Consider the following 22,585-nt stretch of genomic DNA (forward strand, 5'->3'; position numbering starts at 1 on the left):
GGTCATCCGCAACAGTCCTAGCTAATTGCTAGCTAGGAGCCATCCACCTCAGCACTAAATAGGTAGCAGTCCATGCAACTATCTATATAGTGCTAGCTATTTGTTATTTTTAGTACTTTCATGCACAAAGAGAGAACGTATGTGCTGTGAAGATTATCTTTGTGTCTCTCTATATGGAGAATAACACTAAACATCTCATCTCAATATAACCAACTGGTAGCAACCATGAAAACATGGACAAGCTTTTGAACACAACAATAAAATAAAATGTCCATATGTTACTACATGATGAATTGATAAACATGACTCAAGCCATTTCATTACATGACCAACTAAAGATAAGCAACCAGGACAACCAAAGGTTTTAAACATGGAAATAAAATAGAATGTCCATACTTACTACATAATGCACTAATTGATAACAATGACTCTAGCCATACATGTTTATTTCAAGCCACAAAAGCAAACTGAACAGCTAACTGCATCGTTGAGGAAGAAGCACCAAAATCCAAAAGTCAACCTCCATGATAGCCTGCTAGAAATGCCAATCAACCTCATACCAACGATTCTAGAAAAAGAAAACAAGCAGTAAGTCAGCTTACTCAATATAATTAACAGTGCCAATAAGAAAAAGAAATTCATGACAGATCTTACATGAGGTTATTAGCAAAAAAAAATACTAGTGGGGAGCCCTATGGCCAAAACGCTGCCAAATGTGCTCAATTAAATCATCTTTAAGTTGAGTGTGGACAAAGTGAGCACGGATAGCAGAATTTCTAAGTCGAACATCATTGAAGCATGGGTTACTGTTTGTGGCCTTTTGCACTTCAGGATGAAGAACAATTGATTCTCCAGGAATTGCATTCAGATCAATAGACTCCTTAGCCATTTCTCCCTCATCTTCCACTATCATGTTGTGGAGAATAACATAAGCTTTCATGATCAGTCCAATAATCCTTGTGCTCCAAGATCGTGCTGGACGACGCACAATGTTGAAGCGAGCTTGCAGAACGCCAAAAGCACGCTCCACATCTTTCCTTGCACCTTCTTGGTCTGCTGCATACACCTTGTGCTTGTCTAGTTGAGGTGAATTTATAGACTTCACAAAGGCTGCCCATTCTGGGTAAATTCCATCGGCTAGGTAATAACCAGTGTTGTATTGCCTACCATTGACAGAATACTGAACCCGAGGAGCTTCACCCTTTATCGCCTCAAGAAACAAAGGAGACTGATTAAGCACGTTAATGTCATTATTAGATCCAGCAACACCAAAGAATGCATGCCAAATATGGAGGTCATGTGAAGCTACCGCTTCAAGGATCATGGTTGGGAATCCATAGCGACCAGTGGTATATTGCCCCTTCCATGCTGTTGGACAATTTTCCCATCGCCAATGCATGCAGTCAATACTACCCAACATTCCAGGGAATCCACGAGACTCTCCAACTTGGAGCAGACGCTCCATGTCTTCAGCTGTAGGACGTCGAAGGTACTTGGAGCCGAAAACTTCAACCACCCCTTGCACAAATTTTTCCAAGCACTCAAGGGCAGTGCTCTCTGCAACCTTTAAGTACTCATCAAGCATGTCAGCTGCAGTCCCATATGCAAGCATACGGATTGCTGCTGTGCACTTTTGCAATGGTGAAAGCCCCGGGCGATTAGTACAGTCTACCCTTTGAGTGAAATAGGGAGACCAACTGCCCAGGGCATCGGATTGATCCGACATGTTTGGAGACAAGTTTAGAAAGGGGTATAGAGGTTGGAGAGTTTGGGCTGTTGTGCATATATGCAGCCATACTGGTCATGTAATTAGTTGTACTGCATGATAATTCACAAAGCATTGGTAATAGATGTTGACTGACTAAATTTAGTGGTACTGCATGATAATTCACAAAGCATTGGTAATAGATGTTGACTGACTAAATTTAGTGGTATTGCATGATAATTAGCAATGCATTTATACATGTTGACTGGCTGTAAAAAAATAGCAGTAAACAAAGCACCTTAGTTACTGTTACCGGCCAATTTCTCCCTTAGCATCTTCAGGGCAAGGACATGCTCAGCTCTAATATCCTCTGTCATCTCCCTAGTGTCCATACACAAGAGTTTTTTATACGATTCCGGTAAAGCGGCCTCCCTGTTAAGCCTTGCTGTCTGAAACTTCTTTTCAGAAATGTGTTCTTGTGCCTCTACGAAATCTTCCTGTCGTTTTTTTGTTGCTGCTTGAATGTCAATGAATTTCTTCAAGTCTTCATCTAAACTAACATCATCATCGCTGACTCTATCTTTACCATTGCGTTTTTTCTTAGCTTGTTGTGTCCCCACAGGACGTTCCAATTCTCCTACAGCTTCTGGTGTCCTTGAGGTGCCAATTGCCTCATCTTCACCATCCAAACTCCTTTTATTTGGGTTTTCAAGTTCTTCCAAAACTGCATGCCACTTGGGTTCATCACGAAGAATCTTCCAGCAGTGCTCAACTGTGAATGGTCCTTCCTTATAGTCATCCAAATAAAACTGCTTAGCCATGTCTTTTAGCTGCTCATCTGAATATCCACTAAGATAAATTGAGGTAGCCTTCTTCCAACTTCCACAGAAAAATGCCACCCATCTCTTAATTTTTGTCCAGCGATCTTTGAGATGTTTCACCTCTCTTTTTCGGTTTGTAGGTGTAGTCTTATTGTAGTGTCCATGTACATCACCCCAATACTTCTCATTTTTCTTGCAATTCCCATTGATTGGGTCATTTGAGTAGATCAGCCATGCACTGACCTGAATTTAGGATACATGATTAGTTGTAGGTTCATATATTTGTGTAGCTACAAAAAGAAAGTGAGTGATACAATTTTACTTACTAGCCTCACGTCCTCATCTGGATCAAATACAAGGCGCTTTACAGTCCTGCCATTGTTTCCATCATCTAAGTTGATGATGGTTTTGCCTTTCGATCTCTTTTTAGAATTTTGGTTTCCTGAGTCATTTTTTGGTGGTGCTAATTGAGATTCCTTTCCCATAGGTGGCCATGGTGCCGAAACATGAGGAAAGAATGGTTGTCCAGATTGTAAAATGCTCATAAAACCACCAGGTGGATAGTAATCCATACCACTGAAAAATCAAGCAACCCATATCGTTAGTTCTAATGAAACTAATATAGCTAGTGAATTAACTGTTTCTGAACATTACTTCTAATAAAACTAATATAGCTAGTGAACTAACTGTTTCTGAACATAATAAAATGACAACTAGTGCAGCAAGAAAATTACATAGAAAAAAATAAAACTTACCAATTTGTGGATGTGGCTGCTGAAGATGTGGCTTGTGGCAAAGGTCCAGGCCACCATGCTGCAGAGTCATGCCATTCGGCCATTAGTTTAGACAAACACTTTATCAAGAAATCAAGATAAACTTCCACTAAATATCTAAAAAATCAATAAGTAGCAGGAGTGACTTCATTGATTTTTTTTCTAGCTTACTGCTATGCATCTAGCTAAATATAGAAACCAAGAGCGAACTCGATTACCTGATGGACCTCCTATATTTGGAATAGAAGAACCACCACCAAGAAATGCAGGATCATGCGTAGGCACTTGAATAGCAGAAGCAGGGGCGGATCCCGCGGATCCCATCTGAGTAGATCCAGTCTGGTGTGGTGGCAGGGCCATCTCTCGCTTCCGACGGCTCATCACCAGCAGCGACAAGGATCTCGCGGGCCGGAACTGAATCGAAAGAGTCAAGCACAGGAGCTGGATTGTGGAATAAGATAGATGGGAAGATATGATGGAAAAGAAGAGGAACAGACCTTGCTTTTGACGCCTCCAGAACTAAATCGGAAGAGCAAGGGCGGGAGAAGGTGGATTGTGGAGGGATTTTCGCGCGCCGTGGACGGATTTTCGTGCGTAGTGACGCAGAAGAGAAAATGGATTCGCGCGCAGCGGATGGGGGAGAAGGATTCCCGCGTAGGGGACGGGGGAGGAGAGGGTTGCGCGCAGCGGATCTGAAAACGCTAGAAGAATAGCTAGCAGATGGCGATGAAGCTGGCGATTTGGCGCATCGTAGCGCGTGCAAGCCGAGCGACAAGCAAGCCGCCGGCTCGAATATTTTTGCATCTTCTCTTTCCTCCACATAGGATACATGCTGAGCTGTACACTCAAATAGCTAGCTGACTGACTCAGCATCATTGCGGACGCCCTTAAGCATAGCTTGGGGAATCCCTCAGTTTGAATAATAGTCTAGGCACATAATATCTCAAATCCCAACCCATAAGCATTAATGGTTTGGGGACTCACCAGGGAGTGGATCGAGTAGGCTGCAGCTGCAACACAACACTCTAGCGAGCTGCTGCACAGGGAGTATTGATGCTTCTGCAAAAACAACTCCAAGTGCCTGTTTAGTTTCCTAAATTTTACAAAAATTTTCAAGATTTTTCGTCACATCGAATTTTTGGACACATACATGAAGCATTAAATATAAATAAAAAATAAAACTAATTACACAGTTTAGACGAAATTCACGAGACGAATCTTTTAAGCTTAAATAGACTATGATTGGACACTAATTACCAAATAACAACGAAATTGCTACAGTGCCATTTTTTTAAAAAAAATCACAACTAAACAAGGCCCAAGATCAGCGCTCCACCAAAAGCCGGCAGGATCGAGTTTGGAGGCCAATCTCAGGCGTTCCTTCGTTTCAACTGCACCTGTGACCCGCCCCTCATATGCCTTCCTCTACTCTCCCTCCGCCACCGCCATTGCGCTCATCCTCCTCAGCATCGTGCACATATGTGCTCATCAGGCCAAAGAGATCCATCTCTTTCACATCGGCCTGCAGTGCCTTGCGCGCCGGCGGCGGCCGGGAGGGGCGCAAGCGCTAGCGTCAATCAGCTTAAAACGAGGGAACAGCGAGGACACTCCTGCTCAGCGACTTGCCCGGTGCTGGGCGTTGGAGCCCCCCGGCCTCCACGGACCTGGCGGCCGCCGCAGGCGTGAGGAGCGAGGTGGCCGCGGGCGTGAGGAGCGGGGCCGGTGTTGCGAGCGGAGATTAGGGACTTTCCTTTTTTTACAGAGAAGAAGAGGTGCCGGGCAGAGCGCTCCGTAGGGACGATTGCTCGGAGTCATCGCGCGGAGCGAGCGAAGCGAAGCCGGGAGACGATTGCTCTGGAAATGTTTTAGTTGTTGAGACAGAGATATCACGTCTGTTTTTGTTTCCTTCCATTTGATTTTAAAAAAAAAAGTAAAAAAGAGGAAAAGGCATTTCTGATGAATTTTTCGCTCACTGAGTCACTGATGAGCTACTGCAAGTTGTGTGTAAGAAGCTAAATCCTAAAACTAAACAGATCAGCATTCTGATTGTTCGCACTGCTACGCTAACAGAGAATATGCTTGCGCCAACAGGAATGGATGCTTATGGTTTATGAACAAATTAATCAGCTGATAACGACACTCTGGGTTAGACGGCGATGTGTTAGAAGAAAAATGGTGGTATGCAGATTGGAAAACGATGATACCAAACCACCCTTTTGCCGGACGCCTAAGCAACTGATGGTGGATGGATCGGACGCCTAAGCTAAGCAGCTGCTGTGGATCCATCATCTGTTTTGTTTGTTGGACTTGTTGCTTGTGGTCTGAGGTCTCTATCTTTTCTTGGCTTACCTTACCTTGGAGTGTCAAGCAAATCCAAAAGCAGCAGCCCAACAAGAGGGGTCAACAATGGTCGGCAGCGGCCTCCACATAGTTCCACAAGCCAAAGAAATCTCTCTGAGGAATGGCGACGGCGACGATGGCAAGGACGCTTCTCTGTCGCTCGCGCCTTCCGGCGTCCGTCTTCTCCGATGCGTGTACGTCCATGCAGGCACTACACTGCTCTAGCTTCCTCTCTCTTGTTCACGCTGTTGTTATCATGTCAGAATATACTAGGAGTATATACGAAACCATGCGCGTGTGTGTGTCTGAAAACTCTGAAGATAAGATGTTTGGCAGACAAGCGTCCGAGCTGGGTGCCATCTTGCTTGTCTTCCTCTTCTTCTTCTCGTCCTAGCTCATGTGTAGTGCTGCCAAGTCAACAACGTCCTTGCTTCCCTCGTCTGCAGTTTTTTCCTTGCACGTTGGACTAACTCCTGCTGGCTAGCACATATATTGTGCATTGTCCACCGATCTATATCCGCATCCATCCACCGAGAAGGAAGAAAACAAACAGCAAGCAGTTGTGTAGTAGAGGAGCGAGCAACAATGGCGGCGGCAGCCAGCAATAGTAACAATAAGATCAAGACGGTGGTGGTGCTGGTGCAGGAGAACCGCTCCTTCGACCACATGCTGGGGTGGATGAAGACGCTGAACCCGGACATCGACGGCGTGACGGGCGGCGAGACCAACCACGTGGACGCGTCCGACCCGACCTCCCGCGCCGTCCGCTTCAGCGACGGCGCCGAGTACGTGGACCCGGACCCGGGCCACTCCATGCAGGCCATCTACGAGCAGGTGTACGGGACACCCTTCATCGACTCCGCCACAACGCCCATCACCCCGCCGGGCGTGCCAGCGCCGCCCATGACCGGTTTCGCGCAGCAGGCGGAGAAGGAGAAAGCCGGCATGTCCGGCACCGTCATGAGCGGGTTCCGCCCCGACGCCGTGCCCGTGTACCGCGAGCTGGTGAAGGAGTTCGCCGTGTGCGACCGGTGGTTCGCGTCGAACCCGGCGTCGACGCAGCCCAACCGGCTGTTCGTGCACTCCGCCACCTCCCACGGCCTCGTCAGCAACGACACCAAGGCGCTGGTGGCGGGGCTCCCGCAGCGGACCATCTTCGACGCGCTCCACGACGAGGGCTTCTCCTTCGGCATCTACTACCAGTACCCGCCGTCGACGCTCTTCTACCGGAACCTCCGGCAGCTCAAGTACGCGGGCAGCTTCCACGCCTTCGACCTCGACTTCCGGCGTCACTGCCGGGAGGGAAAGCTGCCCAGCTACGTCGTCGTGGAGCAGCGCTACTTCGACCTGGAGATCCTCCCGGGGAACGACGACCACCCGTCCCATGACGTGGCCGAAGGCCAGCGGTTCGTCAAGGAGGTGTACGAGGCTCTGCGGTCGGGGCCGCAGTGGGAGGAGACGCTCCTCGTCGTCACCTACGACGAGCACGGCGGGTTCTACGACCACGTGCCCACGCCCGCCGGCGCCGGCGTCGTGCCCAGCCCCGACGGCATCGTCAGCGCCGCGCCTTTCTTCTTCGGCTTCGACCGCCTCGGCGTCCGCGTCCCGGCGCTGCTCGTGTCGCCGTGGATCGAGCCCGGGACTGTGCTGCATAGGCCGTCAGGGCCATACCCGACGTCGGAGTTCGAGCACTCCTCCATCCCGGCCACCGTCAAGAAGCTCTTCAACCTCAGGAGCTTCCTCACCAAGCGCGACGCCTGGGCCGGCACCTTCGACTGCTTCCTCACTCGCGACACGCCGCGCACCGACTGCCCACGTACGTCACTAGTAGTAGTAGCTAGTGTGTTGTGACAGACATGCATGACTGACACTGATACTGATGATGTGCGTGCGTGCATGCAGTTACCCTGCCTGAGCCAGTGAAGCTGCGGCGGACGGCGGCCGCGGAGCAAGCCCCGTTGTCGGAGTTCCAGGAGGAGCTGGTGCAGCTCGCCGCGGTGCTCAACGGCGAGCACACCAAGGACTCGTACCCGCACAAGCTCGTGGAGGGGATGACGGTGGCGGAGGCGGCCAGGTACTGCGTCGACGCCTTCAAGGCCTTCCGCGACGAGTGCGAAAAATGCAAGAAGCGCGGAGAGGACGGCTCCCACATCCCCACGGTGAAGCCGTCGTTGTCGGGGAAGGACAAGGACAAAAGCAAGAGCAGCTTCGTTTCCAAGGCGCTGGCTTGCCTCCCCTGTGCCCGTCCCTCGTGACCTCTCTGATGACTGATGATGCGTGCGTCATGCATCAGAAATTTCCACTCAGAATCGGCTGGTGAGTAAGCAGTTCCTGTTGTTCTTGCAGTTGCAGGCCGGGGAATAGGGAAGGAGGCTGATAAGCCAGGCTGAAAAGTACCGTTGGCTGATTTATTGCGAGAGAAAAACACTGTTCGTTCGTTGAAAAAGTACGGCTCATAAGACAAGCGAACAGGTAGCCTGATTGATAAGTTTGTGTGCTTCTGAATTATACAGTGTGATACCTAAGTTGTGTAGATTGAATTGTGGTTATACGATTTGTATTCCCTTTCATTGATAAATATTCCGATGCATAATAGAAAGGGGGGGTAAATACAGAAACTTCAAAATTGAGTGGATACGAAAAGAGAAGCAGGGCAGTATTGTTCACCTAAACAATCATTTAGCTCACTTAAACACCATGTAAACGCTACAAAGCGGTATGCCATTTCCGTTTAATCAACTATATCCCGTCTAATTGGCCGTTTATCCTGTTTAATTGACCATTTAGCCCGAATAATGGATAAATGACAGGTGACCGACTCCTTACTGTTTAGAAAAACACTAAAGGCACGTGAATAGATGGTAGAATGACAAAACCTTGCAGCAGATCCTTTGCTTCACAAGATGAACATAGCAAAACAGAATTTGGAACAGCAAAGCATTGGGAATTCGAGTGAGTACAATAAGAAAACAGATGGATAAGTAGAAATTTACTGAAAACGATGGAGGTGGTTCAAGTTAGGATTACAATGTTACAAGTGATATTACAAAGGCGGTCCCAGAGCAACAATCCTCTTGAGTAGCATGCAGTACAAGGCATTTGCGAGTCTTTTTTTTTTTTGTCGTTGTTGGGGAGGAAGTGGTTTTCTAGTGTAAACAGATAATGCTACTTTGTTCAGCAGGGAAATGTCAAACAAGTTGTCAAGAGGCTGAAAGTGGGATTGGTCTCACCGCACCCTCTATGCGACGGAATGCAGTCTTGATCCGTTCCTTCAGTGTAGCATTTTCACATTCAACATCGCCACTCTTCCCATCCAAGTGTGCCACATTTCCGTCTACAGATATGACAAATTTCCCATCCTCTGCAACTTTAACATCACCGAAAAGTGATACCATAAGAGCATACACCACCTTTTGAGCAACCTTTTCTATCTCTTCTTTGGTCTTCGCTGCTTCTTCAACCGGAACAACTTTGGGACCTTCCCGACCGATGTTCAAGATCATAGCCACCACAGAATCAGACACCATGTCACTGATGGGATCAGATGACCACTGCAGTGTAACATAACTTTCTGAATCCAGGCGAACTGTCACTCTTTCATGCACGATCAATGCTGGAACATCAGATTCTTCTGTTGCTGACTCCACGCTCTCGTATATTTGCTTCAGTCTGTACCTTATGACTTCAAAAGAACCAGAGTAAGGGACTGCAATGCGCTGAGTGATGTTAGCTGTAGATAACTGTGTGAACACGCGGAGATCTTCAGGAGCCATAATCTGATATGTGAATCCCTTCTTCACAAGTAAGCCCCCAGAAGACTCTCCAACTTCTGGTACTTTTTCTGCCAGCCTGCCAATAGTCTTGGCCATTTTCTCACAAGTGAAATACATCTCCACTGATTGACAATTCTTGGGAGACACAATTTTCGTATTTGTACCATCAAACTGAGCAATAAGTTTCTGTTTAAGCCTTGACATTTCATTTGCTTCGCCATGTACAAGAATAATATTGGGTGGTCGAAGCTCATCCAGAAAGTTGCTTGTCTGAGGGAAATCAGCATGAGCTGAAAAAGAGATGTAGTGGACCTGCATATGAAGAGGAGCAGTGAGCCCATTAGCTAGCATCACTTCTCTTGGCTCATTGATAATGGTCTTTGCAAGGGTCCCCTCCACAACATAACCTGGAATAACACACACATTCTTCTTATCTGTGCACCACTTATCGAAAAGCTGCCTAGAGAGACCACTCTGAAGACCACTAGGACTAGCCATCACCACTGAAGGGCCGACGTCGTGAAAATTATCAATGCTATTCAAGGACTCGATGTGCTTGAAATGGAAGGGATTGGATTGTGCAAATTGGTTCCGTATCCTTTCATTCATGGAGTTTATGTATGTCTGGTAGACAGCCATGCACCTCTTGGCAAGAGGGGAAGCATAATAGATAGGAATCTTATGGAGCTCTGGGTGTTTGGACCAATACTCATCGAGGATAAGTAACAGTTCTTGTGCTCTGCCAAGTGCAAATGCCGGGATAAGAACACGACCCCCCTGTGAAACAGTATTGTGAATGACCTCAGTAAAGCGCTTCTCACGTACAATCCGGGGTTGATGTTGCTGTACACCATAAGTTGACTCAATAATGCAAATGTCTGGGGAGAACTGTGGGAGCTCAGCAGCTCGTAGGTGGCGGTCTTCTTCACGGGAGTAGTCACCGGTGTAAAGAATGCGCACACCAGCAATATCCACCATGAACATGGCGGCACCAAGTACATGGCCAGCAGTGTAGCACCAGAAGCGTATCCCGTTAACTTCCAATGTCTGGTGGAAATCTATAACCTGCAAAGCACTTTTAGATTAACAAAAATAAGCATTCCCTGAATAAAGTAGCCTTCTGAACAGCACGAGCAGAATTCTGCATTTTCTTTAAAGAAGAAAAATAGATAACATTTGGGAGGGGGGGGACTGGGGAGGATGAGAATATATTGTATATTTTACTAAGCAATGTATCATAAGCAGAACCCATTATGATGGTTGTAAGAGGAAGTAAAAAATTTATTTGTCATCAAGTCACTCTATCTAAATCCGTGGAGGATATGCAACACCCTGTTTCCTGTTGCGGAAAGAGAAGCACCTAAAAAGTAATGTTGTAATATACCTCAATCTTCTCCATGGACCGAGCAATGTCACTCTCATCATACAGCATATCCTCCACGGACACTTTGCTGACTTTGACATAATCCGAAAGCAGCAGCTTGTAAATAGCCTTTGTGGCATGGGTCATAAACACCCGGCCCTTGAATGTAGTCTGCAGAAATTACTCCCAAATTTCAGGCAACAAATAGCATCAAAATGACAATTTCGCAGCACCACCAGTGCAAATTCACAGGCATTACCTTCTCCAAGAAGTATGGCAGTGAGGCAGCATGGTCCAAGTGAAAGCTGAAATGTTTAATTGAGTAAAGTCCACAGGCAGTCCTTAAACTTGCGCCATTGTGTCATCCCAGTCCTTGTACTCTCAAAATGCATTTTTTATGTCCCTAATCATTGTTTGGGTCTCAAAGCTGGTCCAAACAGGTCTGGACTCTCCACCCATGGCCGTGGGTGGACATGGCCATGGCTGGACCTGGACTGGACTTCTACAACCGCACCACGCTCAAAAACCATCATCACCCCACTCATCATCCGCCACCTCTCCGCCTCCATAGCATCTATCAATGGCATCGCCCACCACTTTGAGCTCCCCAATGGACACACGGTCGAGGAGGGCGGACAAGGCCGCCAGTGTGCATGACGTATTGTAGACGGACTCTCCCTGGAACGTCACCGAGAAGCTCTACATCATGGATGTGGCCACCACCGCTGTGGTGGTGGGTGATGTGGAGTGCTAAGATAGCAAGCGGCACCGAAACCAGCATGCCCAAGCTCGAAGCGTCCGCATGGTCCAGCAACTCGACCGTACCCGCAATGCCTCGCTCAACGCAACGAGGAGCAAGGAACGTGGTGACCTAGACCCAAACTGGTCTTTACTGTGTGACGCAAGGCCCAAATTGACCGTGGAAGACAATGGTGCCTTAACTGCAACAGAGGGCAGGATCCACAGAGCAGCTTCTAACCTCCCACCAATAGCACTTCGCTCACGTCTGCCTCCACCTAAATGGGTCAGTGACTGCCAAATCCATCTACACCCCTATGTGTGGGCTCTCTCCCATGATCTCATGGTGTCACTTGCCGCCAGAGGTCCTACTCAACAGGATCCATGCGTGCCCATGGCCCGCAAGTGTCGACGCCACCGATCCAGTGGCTGCCATGGGCTTGACTCTTTGAATGCAAGCATGAACACAGGAGAAGGAGAAGTGACTGGTGCTAATCCCAGAAAGGAGTGCTTGTGTTCAGTCTTTGGGTTCTGTCTTTTTGTTCGTTTCTGTTAGAGGGACTGACATAATAGGTCGTTGTCTTTGCCCTGAGGGCATGTAATAAGTTGTACAAGATGTGGCTCTTGAGACGATACTCATGCTGCGCTCGCGGTAGACAGGCTTGTCACTTGAGTCAGGTAGATTAGTCATAGTCTAAGCGTAGTTGCTTCTTTGTTCGTCCATGGTGGCAAGGCCATGTTAGCCGGCTGCTCATGTCGATACCTGATAGGACCATAGTGATACCCAAACAGAGTTTATGTGTATTGTGATTCTACATTTTAAGAGTTCAGGACTGGGATGACATAGGCAGACAAGTTTAAGGACCGGTCGCGCACTTCACTTTTTCTTTTAATTTCGCAAATTAAGCAAGTAGAGAGGCAGGGGGTATCGTATCAATCAAATCAAAAGAGAAACGAGATTACTGTGTGACGAGAAGGACGTCTATGGTGGACGGATCGATCTCGTCGAAGTAGGGCAGCGCCGCCATGCCGGAGTACGCCGGGTGGATACCGCAGTCGAACTAGCGGCATCACAAAGAGAGTAGCAATCATCAGCTGCAGTAATGGCGAATCCAAAACAGGTAGGGTTTGCAAGGGGAGGGAGGATAATGAAGGAGGTGCTTACGAGGACGGTGCGGCCCTTGAAGGTCATGTGGACGCAGGAGCGGCCGACCTCGCTGCCGGCGCCGAGCGGCGTGATGACCATCTGGTCTCCCTCCCGTCCGCTGGAGGCCGGGCGCTTCCCCGCCGGTGGCACGCCGCTCGGCGCCGCGGCGGATGACGCCATGGGTTTCACCTTTCTTTTCGTTTCTTTCTGATTTTTTCCCCGCCGGTGGCGGCAGCACTGGACAAAATACGACTGATTTTTTTCCGAGTGGCAGAGAGTACTCAGCTACTCATCCATAACATAGGCAGATTGAACTTATCATGCGTACCATTTCAGCGAAATAATAATATTTTTTTTCTCACGACAAATTAACATCACCATCGGTTATTTTTTCAGCCAGCCAAACAAGCCCCTAAAGTTCGAACCCAGCGACCCTATGTGCCCGTCCACGTGCCCTGATGCTCGTTTCACCATTTCCTCCCTATATCGTCGTGCCTATCCACATACGGCACACCCCACTCCGTCTCACCGCCGCCGGTCCCCCGCAGCGCCACGGCCCATCATCCCCTGTGGCCTCCTCCGCGCTGCCTCATTCGCGCCGCATTCCCTGTCGGGCCCAGTCTGTCTTGCCTGCTCACCACGCCAGCCCGCTATCCGCAACCGCCTCCACCGAGCTGTCGAGCCACGGTCGCCTCCACCGAGCCAACAAGCCTCCACGACGGATGCTCCAGTAAGCACGCGAGGGGGACGAGATTCGTGTGACACCGTGCCCGCCGGCGAGTTGTCTGTGCCGCTGTCGCACAACGAGGTCCATATGCCGCCATCGACCTCTGCGCCGGTGTGCCTCCATTCGTCCAAGCAAAGCCCATGTTGCAAGAGTATGTTTCAAGTGTTTCAGATTTTTCATCTAGATGTTGCAAGTGTTTCATCTTGATGTTGTAAAAGTATATCAGAATGTTGCGCATGTTGCAAAGTCTATACACGTATTTCAAGTGTATGTTCCAAATGCTTCGTCTCGTTTTCCAGACATATGTTTGCAAGTGTTTCATCTAGATGTTGCATATGTTTTTTTACATATGAAGTATTTTTAGGTGTTTTGCAACTGTTTCATATGCATGTTTCGAGTGTTTCATCTGTTTCGTACGTATGTTGCAAGTGTTTTATTTGGATGTTTCAAAAGTAGATCTGATGTTGCAACTAGTGTTTTAGATGTATGTTTCATGTGTTTCATCTGCCTTCAGCCATATGTTAGTTTCCATCCGGATGTTTCAAAAGTAGGTCGGGCATTGCATCTCTTTCTTCACTCTTCTGTTGCCCCACCTTCGCCTCGGTGTCTCCTCCTCCTCCTCTCGGCGCCGGTTGGGCATCCGCCACCCCTTTCCCTCTCTTCTGTGTGCTGACGTAGCCACCTGCGTAGTCACCTGCTGCAGCTGTTGGCCGCGTGCATGCGCGTGAGAAGTGGAGGGCCAGGAGCAGGGACTCCACACTCGCAGTTGGGCGGCGTGGGATGCAAGTACGCGGGTTACGACAAAGTGCAGACACGGGTGTCTGTCTGGACATCCGGACGCTAGCACTGCCGAATACTCAAACAGTTCCGAATTACAAGACATTTTGATTTTCTAGATGCATATATATTTTAGTGTGCACTTAGACATACACTATGTCTAGATAGATAGTAACAACGATGTATTAGAAAAATCAAAACGTCTTAAAATTTAGAATAGATAGAAAGAAAATATTGTCCGAAAAAAATCAGACTGCAACGACAGTAGCAGAAAATATTCATCTGAAAAAATAAGGACCTCAGGCCATAGCTTATACAGTAGAAGAAAGAAAAGCGAGACCATATTCAACCTCCGGTCATTAAGCCTTCTCGCTGATAATTACACTTAGAACCTCTGGTCATAAAAATAAGATGCTTTTCCTTGGTGATGATTACTGCCTCCGATAAAAAAAAATACGATAATAATATGGCACGGTCGTCCGTCCCGTGACTTACTGGCTCATCCTCATCCACTCGCCCGCGTCGCTCACATGACTTCCCGTCCGGACCTCGTGGCTCATCCTTGTCCACACGATGGCGTTGCTCACGCCGCTATGTGTTGTGCACCCCCGCTCGTGGTCGCAGGATGAATTTCTGCCCGCGCTGCTCATCGGCGCCGCCCCCGCCCGAGCCACGCGCCCCTCCACCCGTACTCACGCCTCTCGTCGCGGCTACGCTCCATCCACCAGCCGCGGCCACTGCCGAGGTCCGTACCGGCGACGAGCTCCGCATCGGCAACCTCTGCGCACTCCATGGCATCGAGCTCTGCGCCAGTGTCAAGCTCCGCAATGATGAGTTCCATTCATCCAAGCAGCAAGGTGACATTACGCTTGCACTAAAAGCGCATGTTGCCGGCGTACATTTAAGTGTTTCATATGTCTTAGAGATATGTTGCAAGGGTTTCATATGGATGTTGTAAAAGTAGACCGAGATGTTGCATATGCTGCAATGGTTGTACACGTATGTTAGAAACATCTGTTCCCAATGTTTTATTTGTTTTTTCAGATGTACGTTGCAAGTGTATGTTTATGTGGATGTTGCATATGTTTCACATATATGTTGCAAGCGTTTTATCTGGATGGTGCGTATGTGTTGCAATTATTTTCAAGTGTTTTTGCAAGTGTTTCAGACACATGTTTTAAATGTTTCATCTGTCTTCAGACATATATTGCAAGTGTTATATCTATATGTTTCAAAAGTAGATCGAGTGTTGCATCTCCCTCCTCGCTTTTTGCTACCTCGCCTTGTCTCCTTCTTCTCAGACTACGGAGGGGGTGCAGCGAGGGCCGGCGGACAGGACGCGCCAGGGATCGCAATGCGGACGCGCCCCTTCCGTTAGGCGGGCATGTAGCGCTTTAGTCCCCTTTATTTTTCTATTTTACAAGGGATGCCTCTTGGTGGACCACGACGCCAGCTCATAGTTCGATTGGCTGAGACTGGAAGATGCGTCAGGACGTGCTGCGGGCGCCGGACCTCCCGGCGCTAGTGCTCCCGAGAAAAAATAAGATGAAAAGATGATAGGTTGATTTTTTTTATATGTATTCTCATCTGCATAAAAATTTACAGTACGAAACCTTATGGTATCCCCATCTGTTCCTAGCCAGCCTTGGTGATATACCCGAGGCCACATTTCTAACAACCAACAACCGCTTCAGAAGATTGATGAAACATGTCGAAACAGAACTTGGAACACCACACCGAATTATTTCAAATTTGGGTATGAAAAGGAAACAGGACAGATAAGTCGAACTTTAATGAAAATGAGTTAGTTCATGTTACAATGTTACAACTGGCGTTTCAGTGCCAATCCCAGAGCAACGATCCTCTTGAGTAGCTTGCAGTACAATGCAATTGGGCATTCTTTTCGCAAAAGAACTGCTATCCTAGTCCAGACAGATAATCTTACTTTGAAAAACTGGGAAATGTCAAGCAAGTTTAAACATTGCCCTCCGATCAAGAGGCTGAAAGTGGGATTGGTCTCACGGCGCTCTGTATGCGACGGAATGCAGTCTTGATCCGTTCCTTCAGTGTAGCATTTTCACATTCAACATCGCCACTCATCCCATCCAAGTGCGCCACATTTCCGTCTACAGATATGACAAATTTCCCATCCTCTGCAACTTTAACATCACCGAAAAGTGATACCATAAGAGCATACACCACCTTTTGAGCAACCTTTTCTGTCTCTTCTTTGGTCTTCGCTGCTTCTTCAACCGGAACAACTTTGGGACCTTCCCGACCGATGTTCAAGATCATAGCCACCACAGAATCAGACACCATGTCACTGATGGGATCGGATGACCACTGCAGTGTAACATAACTTTCTGAATCCAGGCGAACTGTCACTCTTTCATGCACAATCAATGCTGGAACATCAGATTCTTCTGTTGCTGACTCCACGCTCTCATATATTTGCTTCAGTCTGTACTTTATGACTTCAAAAGAACCAGAATAAGGGACTGCAATGCGCTGAGTGATGTTAGCTGTTGATAACTGTGTGAAGACACGGAGATCTTCAGGCGCCATAATCTGATACGTGAATCCCTTCTTGACAAGTAAGCCACCGGAAGACTCTCCACCTTCTGGTACTTTTTCTGCCAGCCTACCAATAGTCTTGGCCATTTTCTCACAAGTGAAATACATCTCTACTGATTGGCAATTCTTGGGAGACACAATTTTCGTATTTGTACCATCAAACTGAGTAATAAGTTTCTGTTTAAGCCTTGACATTTCATTTGCTTCTCCATGCACAAGAATAATATTTGGTGGCCGAAGTTCATCCAAAAAATTGCTTGTCTGAGGGAAATCTGCGTGAGCTGAAAAAGAGATATAGTGGACCGACATATGAAGAGGAGCAGTGAGCCCATTAGCTAGTGTCACTTCTCTTGGCTCGTTAATAATGGTCTTTGCAAGGGTTCCCTCCACAACATAACCTGGAATAACACAGGCATTCTTCTTATCTGTGCACCACTTATCAAAAAGCTGCCTAGAGAGACCACTCTGAAGACCACCTGGACTAGCCATCACCACTGAAGGACCCACATCATGAAAATTATCAATGCTATTCAAGGACTCGATGTGCTTGAAATGGAAGGGATTGGATTGTGCAAACTGGTTCCGTATCCTTTCATTCATGGAGTTTATGTATGTCTGGTAGACAGCCATGCACCTCTTGGCAAGAGGGGAAGCGTAATAGATAGGAATCTTATGGAGCTCTGGGTGTTTGGACCAATACTCATCGAGGATAAGTAACAGTTCTTGTGCTCTGCCAAGTGCAAATGCCGGGATAAGAACACGCCCCCCCTGTGAAACAGTATTGTGAATAACCTCAGTAAAGCGCTTCTCACGAACAATCCGGGGTTGATGTTGCTGTACACCATAGGTCGACTCAATAATGCAAATGTCTGGGGAGAACTGTGGGAGCTCAGCAGCTCGTAGGTGGCGGTCTTCTTCACGGGAGTAGTCACCAGTGTAAAGAATGCGCACGCCAGCAATATCCACCATGAACATGGCGGCCCCAAGTACATGGCCAGCAGTGTAGCACCAAAAGCGTATCCCATTAACTTCCAATGTCTGGTGGAAATCTATAACCTGCACAAGACGACTTTCGGATTAATAAAAATGTGCATTCCTGAAAAAAAAACTTTCAAACATGATGAGCAGAATTCTGCATTTTCTTTAAAGAAGAAAAACAGATGATGCTTAGGGGAGGAAATTAGCAGGTATTGTATGTTTCACTGATTAGCGCATCATAAGCATTACATGTTATAAGGATTGTTTGCTATCTAAAATCAATATGCCAAACACCAGTATCGAATATGCGTGTATTTAAGCAACACTCTGTTTCCTGCAGTGCAAAGCCAAACAAGCTAAAAGGTACAGTAATAGGATGTAACATACCTCAATTTTATCCATGGAGCGAGCAATGTCATTCTCATCATACAGCATATCCTCCACGGACACTTTGCTGACTTTGACATAATCCGAGAGCAGCAGCTTGTAAATAGCCTTTGTGGCGTGGGTCATAAACACCCGGCCCTTGAATGTAGTCTGCAGAGATTAACCGGCAAATTTTCAGCACCAAATAGCACCACAACAACAACCACGCAGCACGAATAGCGCAAATGCGCAGGCATTACCTTCTCCAGGAAGTACGGCAGCGAGGCGGCATGGTCCAAGTGAAAGCTGTAATTTTTATTAATCCCGCGAATTAGGCATGCGTAGAGGCAAGCGGGGGTCGGATCGAAAGAGAAAGAAGCTTACTGGGTGATGAGGAGGACGTCTATGGTGGACGGATCGATCTCGTCGAAGTAGGGCAGCGCCGCCATGCCAGAGTACGCCGGGTGGATGCCGCAGTCGAACTAGCCGCATCACAAAGAGGAGCATTCATCAGCTGCAGTAGTGGCGAATCGAAAAAAAGTAGGGTTTGCAAGGGGAGTGGGGGAGAATGATGAATGAGGTGCTTACGAGGACGGTGCGGCCCTTGAAGGTCATGTGGACGCAGGAACGGCCGACCTCGCTGCCGGCGCCCAGCGGCGTGATGACCATCTGGTCTCCCTCCCGTCCGCTGGAGGCCGGGCGCTTCCCAGCTGGTGGCGCGCCGCTCGGCGCCGCGGCGGAGGACGCCATGGTTTTCCCCCTTCCTGAATCAGCGAGGGGGGATAGGGTTCTGTTCGTGGTGCGGCGGCGCGGCGGCCGGCGGGCTCTGACTACCACCTCCCTGGGCCCTGGTCCGACCAGACAGCCCAGCCCGATTTTGATTTTTTTTTTTTGTTTTCTGGGGTTTCACAGTTATTAGTAGTGGTTTTGCTAAAAAAAGTTATTAGTAGTGGTAGCGCTGACAATACAACTCAGACCACATCCAGCTAAAAAACACACATAAAAAAATGTTCATCTGACAAACTTCGACCGTTAAAAATGTACGAGTACAATATTCATAAAATGACCGAGAAGGAAAAAAGGCGCCGGAATGGATCAAACTGCACTGATATTTTCTTTCAATCTGAAATGTAATGTTTCAAACAAAGCAAACAAACAGGAAGTAAGTTGATTTTGACATGTGAACTGTCATGTTTTATTGACAGAAGTATTCCAAAACAAATGTGAATGATTTATACCATTTAAAACAGGGCAAGTAGAAAGTTGTAAATTTTGTCGCGATATGAAAATCTCACATGAATTTTATCTCCATCCAAGCTTACCTGCAAGTTTTGATTTATCTTCATCCAAGCTTATCTGAAAAGGTTGTGAATTTTTTTTAAAAGTGTTGTGGAGAAAGAATAAATTCCGTCGATTCAAACGGTGCTTCAATTCCACGGCTGAATATGCGAAATTTAAATTTCGCCAATTCAAATGGTGGTAGTGGCATATTCCACCTTTTTTATTTGGATATTTTCCTTTTGGAAAAACCGATTAATAATATAAACATAAAATAAAAATATGGCTTTCTATCTATTAGCTAGTGGCTGATTTGGTCCTGTTTGCTTCGCTGAAAAGTCAGGCTGAAAAGTATTGTTCGCTGATTTATTGTGAGAGAAAAACACTGTACCATGCCTGATAAGTCAGGCTGATAAGTTCAACGAACAGGGCCGAATGATATGTGAAAGCGGCTAATAATAGTTCGCTGGGGTTTGAACAAGGTAGCGACTACGGCCCTATTCGTTTCGCTGAAATTTGTCTTATGTTGAAATATTGTGAGAGAAAAACACCGTTCGTTCGCTGAAAAGTACTGCCGCAGAACATGGCCTACATTTGGCTAGTTTGGATTGGTTATGTTTTTTTTTTCTCTATCCTTTTGGCTGCCTTATTAAAATCTATTTCTTTTCCTTTCTCAAGTTTGAGGTTTTCTTTGCAATGGCCCTAGTATTTTTCTCATTAAGATAGATCATTTTAATAAAAAGTCATCACTTTTTTTTTCTTTTGAGGAAGTTGGATTATTTATCTCGTTAAGTTCAAACTTCAAGCACCCGACATCACACGGGCTCCATGAGTCAAAGTCCGAGCCTATCCGTACATTATATGTGCCGTTCGGTTGGGTTGGCCCAATAGCTTGTATTGCTTTCTGGGGTACGCTCACGGGATGCAAAACAGGTCTGTAAACCTGGCTCTACAGACACGTAGATTTTAAGCGTTTCTAGGAGCCGTACTCGCCGGATGCATTGCTTAGCTAATGATATTATTATTAGTGTAGGATTAGTATATATCATATCAAGTACAATTAATGTATTTTAAAGAAGTTTAAGACAATAAGAATTTTAAGACTATATCTGTACGAAATAAAAATTATACTGACAACCTTTCATTGTTTTTTTTCTCATGTAAAACAACATCTCTTTTCAGCCAGACTATGAGATACAGGCAACCAACACATGAAGCTAAGTCTCGCCATAACATTTAGCGTGAATGGTTAATGAGTCACGCCAAAGTGAATGGCGTGACACGGAGGCCAGTCACGCCAGCACCGTTGGCGTGGCCATATTTGCCTCCGTTAGCTTTCATATCTTTTGTTGGCGATTTGATTTTTTTTATTTTGTCGATCCAAAATGAAGAATTACTTTTCTCTAAAAAAAATTCAAAATTTATAAGCAGGTGTTACAAAATAACCATGACACATTTTTTTATTTGGTATCATACTTCCTTAAGTTTTGAAATTCAAGATGTTCATGTATTGCTATATTTAAAACTTAAGTTAAGTTGTTTAGCCTTAAAATGGACTCCGAAAACGTTATCTAAATTCATGGTTTGAAAAGTAGTTTTTTTGTTTTTTTTTTAAAAAAGGTAGTTTTTTCGTAATGGAATTGATGGGCATACATGTTTAGGTGAAATCCAAAGTTTGCTAACAAAGCACGTGCATCCCGCGCTAGTTAGTCACGCCAACGCATATGGCATGACTGTAGTGGCGAGTCACGCCACGGTATATATTTGGCGCGACTTAAAATGACTGTACTAGTTGTCAAAAATTAAGTTTGTTACATGCTATGGCTGCGTTCGGCTGGTGTGAAAACCAGCCGGATTTAACTGTTCCCGAATGAAAAATACTGTTCACGCTCTAACAAACTCTTCCAGATTCATCCAGATTTCTCTAAATTCTTCCAAGCAAACATGCCCTATGTTTAAATTATTTTTAGTTTTATTTGGCTATTTTTTTATAAAAAAAAAACTCCCGGCAGTAGGAAGAGGCAACCAACAACCAACATACGCTGAGCAGGAGCAGTGTGTAAAGAAGAGAGAAAAGCATGCATGCACAGTGGCGCAGAGAGCAGACTGTGCATGTTGTGTGCGTTGCTGCATGCTGCCGCTGGGTTGAACAAGACTAAAAAGACTAGAGATCCTGCCTGGTGCTACCTAGCTCCACGCGCTCCTGCACGCGGATCCGCTGGAAGAAGCCACTGTGGGCGCGCGGGGCACGAAGTCTGCGATATGCTACTAGCAGTAGACGGTCTCCGTGTACGATGGAATCCTTGGCCTCTTGTCCTCATGCATGATTCAGCATGGCAATGGCATGCAGATTGCAGATAGAGAGTCACAGACAGACACCGGGAGAAGATAGATGTACTTTCTTTCTTTCTTTTACGTGTATTTTATTAAGAAGGCAGTAGATAGATGTACTGGATCCCTAGATACAGAGAGATGGGCCGGGCATGCGTGCGTGCGTGAGTTAAACAAGCATGCAACCGATCGAGATCCCGGCCGGCCGGTAAGGTGCTCCTTTCCAGTGTTCATTCACTTTCCAGCACGCAGCACCTTGCATTTGCACTGGTCTTCTTTTCTTCTTCTTGCGATCCAGCAGAGAGACAAGAAGACCAAAGCAACAGGATCCACGACCCGGTCGACGATGCATTGCATCGCCTACCGCCTGCAGCGAGTGGTGGCTGCTCCAAAGCGAACCGCGCGCATGGCGACTCGCGGTGGATCGGATCAGATTTATCAGATGCTACTGCTATCATCTATGCATCCATGCCTGAGAACATCGATCGCGGCGCCGCCCACGCGCTGCAAAGGCAGAGCGAAGCAAAGCAAACCAAAAGCCAACTCGATCGGTCGGCCGGCCGGGGCCATGCAAACCACCACTGTCCATCGTCGTCCACCCGGCGCGCGGCTTTGTTCGATCGTCTCGTCTACCTTGCGCACATAGCTACTCCTATAGTGGTACTCGTAGCTAGCTAGAGGCGCGGGGCACGGCTACGGGCTACCTACTGATACTGATGGATGCATGGTCGACGTGGTCCCGGGCCATGACGATAGAGTACGTCTGTAGAGATCATGGTGACATGGTCCATGGATGGCGATGGCGATGGCGCGTTCGATCGATCGGGCGGGAGGATCCCCATGCGCGGCTGACAGGCCGGCTTTGATGCGTGCGTGCGTGCGCGCCTTCATCAT

The 22,585-nt window shown here is 47.1% G+C and overlaps 5 protein-coding genes across 5 annotated transcripts; 1 reads left to right on the forward strand and 4 right to left on the reverse strand.

The window, feature by feature from the left end:
* Nucleotides 1-387: 387 nt before the first annotated feature.
* On the reverse strand, nucleotides 388-3,852 carry LOC136537655 (glutathione S-transferase T3-like). The gene is made up of 6 exons (XM_066529611.1): nucleotides 3,797-3,852; nucleotides 3,518-3,713; nucleotides 3,282-3,339; nucleotides 2,853-3,102; nucleotides 2,004-2,769; nucleotides 388-568 (listed from the first exon to the last, which is right to left on the reverse strand). Exons 2-5 carry the CDS (start codon nucleotides 3,678-3,680, stop codon nucleotides 2,005-2,007), a joined length of 1,236 nt encoding a protein of 411 aa, XP_066385708.1. The 5' UTR covers nucleotides 3,681-3,713; nucleotides 3,797-3,852; the 3' UTR covers nucleotides 388-568; nucleotide 2,004.
* On the reverse strand, nucleotides 680-1,612 carry LOC136535969 (uncharacterized). The gene has a single exon (XM_066528415.1). It carries the CDS (start codon nucleotides 1,610-1,612, stop codon nucleotides 680-682), a length of 933 nt encoding a protein of 310 aa, XP_066384512.1.
* A 2,244-nt stretch (nucleotides 3,853-6,096) lies between the features above and the next one.
* On the forward strand, nucleotides 6,097-8,402 carry LOC136515139 (non-specific phospholipase C4-like). Its single transcript, XM_066508824.1, has 3 exons — nucleotides 6,097-7,455; nucleotides 7,542-7,916; nucleotides 7,986-8,402. The coding sequence occupies exons 1-2, from the start codon at nucleotides 6,225-6,227 to the stop codon at nucleotides 7,892-7,894; spliced, it is 1,584 nt and encodes a 527-aa protein (XP_066364921.1). The 5' UTR covers nucleotides 6,097-6,224; the 3' UTR covers nucleotides 7,895-7,916; nucleotides 7,986-8,402.
* Nucleotides 8,403-8,611: 209 nt separating this feature from the next.
* Nucleotides 8,612-12,897, reverse strand: LOC136515129 (cleavage and polyadenylation specificity factor subunit 3-I-like). The gene is made up of 5 exons (XM_066508822.1): nucleotides 12,679-12,897; nucleotides 12,477-12,574; nucleotides 11,035-11,080; nucleotides 10,797-10,946; nucleotides 8,612-10,477 (listed from the first exon to the last, which is right to left on the reverse strand). The coding sequence occupies exons 1-5, from the start codon at nucleotides 12,838-12,840 to the stop codon at nucleotides 8,840-8,842; spliced, it is 2,094 nt and encodes a 697-aa protein (XP_066364919.1). The 5' UTR covers nucleotides 12,841-12,897; the 3' UTR covers nucleotides 8,612-8,839.
* Nucleotides 12,898-15,921: 3,024 nt separating this feature from the next.
* Nucleotides 15,922-18,899, reverse strand: LOC136537656 (cleavage and polyadenylation specificity factor subunit 3-I-like). The gene is made up of 5 exons (XM_066529612.1): nucleotides 18,671-18,899; nucleotides 18,467-18,564; nucleotides 18,343-18,388; nucleotides 18,104-18,253; nucleotides 15,922-17,794 (listed from the first exon to the last, which is right to left on the reverse strand). Exons 1-5 carry the CDS (start codon nucleotides 18,830-18,832, stop codon nucleotides 16,157-16,159), a joined length of 2,094 nt encoding a protein of 697 aa, XP_066385709.1. The 5' UTR covers nucleotides 18,833-18,899; the 3' UTR covers nucleotides 15,922-16,156.
* Nucleotides 18,900-22,585: the final 3,686 nt, after the last annotated feature.

The sequence above is a fragment of the Miscanthus floridulus genome, chromosome 2, assembly GCF_019320115.1.
Source record: "Miscanthus floridulus cultivar M001 chromosome 2, ASM1932011v1, whole genome shotgun sequence".
Classification (NCBI taxonomy): Eukaryota; Viridiplantae; Streptophyta; class Magnoliopsida; order Poales; family Poaceae; genus Miscanthus; species Miscanthus floridulus.